General features: G+C 58.3%; 1 protein-coding gene across 1 annotated transcript; it reads right to left on the bottom strand.

The window, feature by feature from the left end:
• On the bottom strand, positions 922–4,508 carry TUFM (Tu translation elongation factor, mitochondrial). Its single transcript, XM_003124515.4, has 10 exons — positions 4,179–4,508; positions 3,881–4,075; positions 3,242–3,408; positions 2,925–3,029; positions 2,675–2,839; positions 2,424–2,556; positions 2,232–2,336; positions 1,973–2,124; positions 1,760–1,879; positions 922–1,292 (listed from the first exon to the last, which is right to left on the bottom strand). The coding sequence occupies exons 1-10, from the start codon at positions 4,219–4,221 to the stop codon at positions 1,119–1,121; spliced, it is 1,359 nt and encodes a 452-aa protein (XP_003124563.3). The 5' UTR covers positions 4,222–4,508; the 3' UTR covers positions 922–1,118.

Consider the following 4,811-nt stretch of genomic DNA (forward strand, 5'->3'; position numbering starts at 1 on the left):
CTTTGGGCACTTAAGAGGCTAAAGCAAGTGAGCTCACCCTACCCTTTACCTTTGAACAGGACATTTTTTCATGACAGTTCCTGTCCTCCCCTCAAGCCCGCCCTTTTACTCCTGCTCTGCAGTCACCAATCAGGCTGTTTCTCAAAACAGCCCCCAGGTTGCACCCAAGAGCTCCCTTCTCTTTGAGTTGCTTGTCAGTAGGTATTCAGGACATACTCATGTATCAGGATCCACGTTTGAAAGGGAAACCCCTGCTAAATGTTACGTTTGGGCATCCTGATCAGTCATTTCAATGTCTTGAAAAGTTTCAGTGTTTTACTTCCTGTGTTCAACAGACCTTAAGCCTCAGTACTGACATTGAAGGTGAAATCTACATTCTACAGTTTCTCACTCCTGTTTGGAATCAGTGATGTACTGATAAGCTTTCAAGCATACAGACTCTTAAATGTATCAAGTACCTTTTGTGTGCTGCATCTAGAGGTACAGTCCCTAGTGTCACCTAGCTGCGAGGACGGCTAGGTGGCAACAGCCTAGTAACTACTCAAAGAGGAAACTGGGTGGGGTTTGGCACCTGAACTGGGCCCAGGCTATAAGCAAATACTTTCCCTGGACCTCCCGGCAGGATATCCAGCACGGAGCCTGTCGAATATAGCATTTTGCTAGGCAATCCTACAAAACTCACTAGACGGGTTTTCGATTTCTTTAGCTTTTTCAAGTTATTCCAGCAGTGCTGGGGGTGTTAAGAAGGCTGGAGCTTTTTCCATCCTGTACCAGCAGTGACCTCTTGAGGCTAGAGAGCTGAACTCAGTTCAGACGGCTCAGGGATCTCACAAGCTCACCTGTCCTGGGCTTCATCTCGGATTTTGTATTTCCCACTCTATCCTCTCCAATGTGTACAAAGGACACAAGACACACACAGGCCAGCTATTTACAGAACAGTTTATTGACCTACCTCACCTGGCCAGCCGTGTGGCCCTCTGGCCAGGGGAAGTGTCAGTCTAGCTGTAACTAGAGGCTGGGCTGCAGCCTCTGCCCTGGGACCGGGGCGCCAGAGAGGTAGGAGAGAACATGGGCCAGTGCAGCCCGGAACACAAGAGAGCCCTGGCGGAGGTCCCGACTCAACTCCATTTGATGTTCTTGTCCTCCTCGGTCATGGCCGGCGTGTCGGTGACAAGGCCAGTGCCAATGGTCCGGTTGCCGTCCCTCAGGGTGAAACGCTGGCCTTTTTCTAAGATCATTGGCTGCCGCAAGATGAGGGTGAGCTTCAGGTCCTCCCCGGGCATGGCGAGCTCCTGGAGGGCAGAGACAAGGACCAGGCATGGTCTTCAGGGCGCCTCCCTTCCCCGTTTGTTTGCTACCAAGGAGGTTAAAGGCTATGGGCAAGTGCGGCAGGGTGATGATTCTTTCTGGAGAGACCTTCATCCCAGCTCTCAGGCACATGCAAACAGCATATGCAAAGGCAGAAATGCGTTGGTGATGAGAAGTCCTCGGGTACATTCTCAAGAAAAAAATGTTTAGATTTGGGGTCATACAGGTTCTTTGCTCACAGGGCTTCACTGAGCCCTTAGGTACAATACAGAGGAACTCCCGACAACGGGAACTCTTTCCCTGGGAAATTTCTGCGGGTGGGTAAATGATGGATCAGGACGCGTTCCCCCTCAATCCACTGATCCAGACCTTTCTATCACCAGTGCCACCTGCATGGTCATCCAGCCTTTCTTCACCAGGGAAAAGTCACCCACATTCACATGTGCCCTACCTTCCCCTGTGGCAAGATGATCCGACAGGCCATGTCCCAAGTCAGGGAGAACATGACAGGCATGAAATGAGACACAAAGGGCTTGTGGCGGCCACCCTCCTCCTTGCTGAGGATGTAAACCTGTGAGAGAATGAGGGAGCAGCTGGGCTTGGCTGGAAGCACCACATCTGCCCACAGTGCCCGGCCCATCCCCACCCCGCCCGGAGCCCTCACCTGCGCTTCCACCTTCTGGTGGGTCTGGATGGAACCCGGCTTGGCCATGACCAGGCCACGCCTCAGGTCCTCCCGCTTCAAGCCTCGGACCAGGGCCCCCAGGTTGTCGCCGGCCTCCGCCCTCTCCAGGCTCTTGTGGAACATCTCAATGCCTAGGAGGGAGGAGAGACGAGGGAGGGTGTGGGGCAGAAGGAAGGAGCAAGTGGCCCACAAGGGGAGAGGGCAGCCTGGAGCCCCAGGGGCCCAGGGCCTCCTGTACCTGTCACCACAGTGCGAATATTCTTGCTATGTCCCAGGAACTCGCACTCATCTCCCTTCTTCAAAATACCACGCTCGAGCGTGCCTGTCACCACCGTGCCTCGGCCTGGGAGGGGACAGGACAGGACAGGACATCAGGGACCCTGGGCAAGCTTCTGCGAGAAGAAGGAATGTGAGCGAGCAGAGTCCTCACCAGGGATAGAGTACACAGACTCCACAGGCAGCAGGAAAGGCTTCTCCAGGTCCCGGGTGGGCACTGGGATATAAGTGTCCACAGCATCCAGCAGCTTCTGCACAGACTTCAGGCCTAACTCAGGGTCACGTTGCTACGGGCGGGAGGTAGACAGGACCCTGAAACTTCCATTCTGCTCCCCTTAACTTGCCGAGAGCCACTCCCCAGACTCAGAGCAGAGCTCGGGATGCCCGGCCTGACCCCGCCTTCACCTCAAGGGCACAGAGGGCAGAGCCCACGATGATCGGAGTCTCCTCCCCTTTGTAGCCAAACTCTGTGAGCAGTTCCCTGATCTCCAGCTCGACCAGCTCCACCATCTCAGAGTCCTGAACGGCGTCCGCCTTATTCACATACACCACCACGTGCTCCACTCCAATCTGCAGGCGGGAGAGGGAGCAACGGTGTTGTGAGTGAAGGCTCTGCCCTCTTTCCTCCTTCCACCCATACCCTGGCTCTGGGTACCTGCTTGGCCAGTAGTAAGTGTTCTCGGGTCTGGGGCATGGGGCCGTCGTTGGCTGCTACCACCAGGATGCAGCCGTCCAGCGGGGCAGTACCTGTGATCATATTCTGGGTGAGGAAAGGAGAGAAAACTGTAGTTCAGTGACTTGGGGTCCCACCTCCCCCTGCCACCTCCACTGGCCAGGCCCCCAAATCCATGATCTCAAACCCACACATCTTGGCTCTCTTAACCTCCTCCCCACAAGCCTAACATTGTTCCCGATGGGGGGGGGGGTGCGCGGGGGAGCAGTTCCAGGGCCTGCCCCCAGCAGCTCTCTCACCTTAACGTAATCTGCGTGACCGGGGCAGTCTGTGTGGGCATAGTGGCGGTTGGCAGTGCTGTACTCCACGTGGGCCGCATTGATGGTGATCCCTCGGGCTCGCTCCTCTGGGGCGTTGTCGATCTCCTCGTACTTCTTAAACTTGGCCCCGCCTCCCTCGGCTAAAACTAACGGGAGGAGAGCACACCTCTCAGCTAAGGATCTGATCTGGAGGGAGAGGCAGGGCTCAGACCACACCTCTGGGCCCCTCCCACCCAAACGGGAGACAGCCTGGGAGAAAGCAAGCTTCCAAGACCTTCGTCTTCGACTCCTGGAACGGAAATAACTTCACCTTTTAGGGCGTCAAGGGTCAGCCCTGGGACGTCTCTAAGGTAACGCTTCTGCTTTACGGGGCACTCCTCCGGGCTGGAGGGAGGCTATTCGGGGTCCCCCCATTTATGCATCACAAAGTTCTTCATTTCGACGGGAAGTCTTGTCTCCCCAGTCTTGCAATCTACCGCCCACCCAAGGTGAGGCTCCTGGGGCCCATGCTAAACACCTCCAGCAGCGTTCCGGCGGGCCCCACCTCCCCGGCGCCACGTCCCGCCTGCAGAGCGGGCGCTGCCGAATGCCCGACCCCCCCGCCCCAAATCCGCTTACTTTTCGTGATGGCTGCGGTCAGTGTGGTCTTGCCGTGGTCCACATGGCCGATGGTACCCACGTTCACATGGGGCTTGTCGCGCACATAGGTCTTCTTGGCCTCCACGGCCAGGCCGCGGCACAAGAGGGGCAGTGCCGGGGCCTTCAGCGGCCGCAACAGACCCTGCAACAGTGATGTTGGGCCAGCGCCGAGACCTGCCGGGGCAGAAGCTTGGCGTCAGGGCGCGGGTCTGAGCCTGGCCGCTCCCGACGATCCCCGTGTACTCCCGGGCCGCCATCGCCCTCCCCGCCCCCTCACCGCTGAAGAGGGGCGTCGCGCGCAGCAGGGTGGCGGCCGCCATTGTGGTCTTACGAGCGCCGGGAACAGTGGGTACGGCGCACGGACCCCGGCGCGTGCACCAAGCAAAGGGCAATTGAGGCTGGAAGCGGCTTCCGGCGGAAGTGAGGGCCGAGAGGGCAAGTTTGGGCACTTCTAGCCCCGAGTCTCTATGACCCTCCCTGTCAACTTCCGGGCTCGGGACCGAAGACGTCCAGGAAGACGCTGGTGCCTCTGGGGTGGGGAAGGATGAAGAAAGTTTCCCAGACGCCCCTGGCCTTCGCGGGTTCAGGGGCCACGCAGTTCTCTCTGGTGGCGCCGGGGGGCGATGAGCGCCGCAAAGCACACCTGCGCCCCGGAGGCTCATGGGAGTTGTAGTTCCCAGGGCGACAGGCTGTGCGGGCACTTAGCGTGAGAGTTAGGGAGACCGAGGCTGGGTACGTAAGGACGGTCTCGACCCTCTTTGAGGCAGAGGCGGCGGCCCGGATGTGGCTGACCCAGGAACGTCCTGGCCCCGAACCCCGTGGAGTCCCACCCACTGCGCGTGTCTGGCGACTCATCTGGTGGCCAGATCTCGCAGCTGGAGGTAGGACCAGGCCCTGCAACTCTGAGGGG

This window comes from Sus scrofa, chromosome 3 (genome assembly GCF_000003025.6).
Source record: "Sus scrofa isolate TJ Tabasco breed Duroc chromosome 3, Sscrofa11.1, whole genome shotgun sequence".
Lineage (NCBI taxonomy): Eukaryota > Metazoa > Chordata > Mammalia > Artiodactyla > Suidae > Sus > Sus scrofa.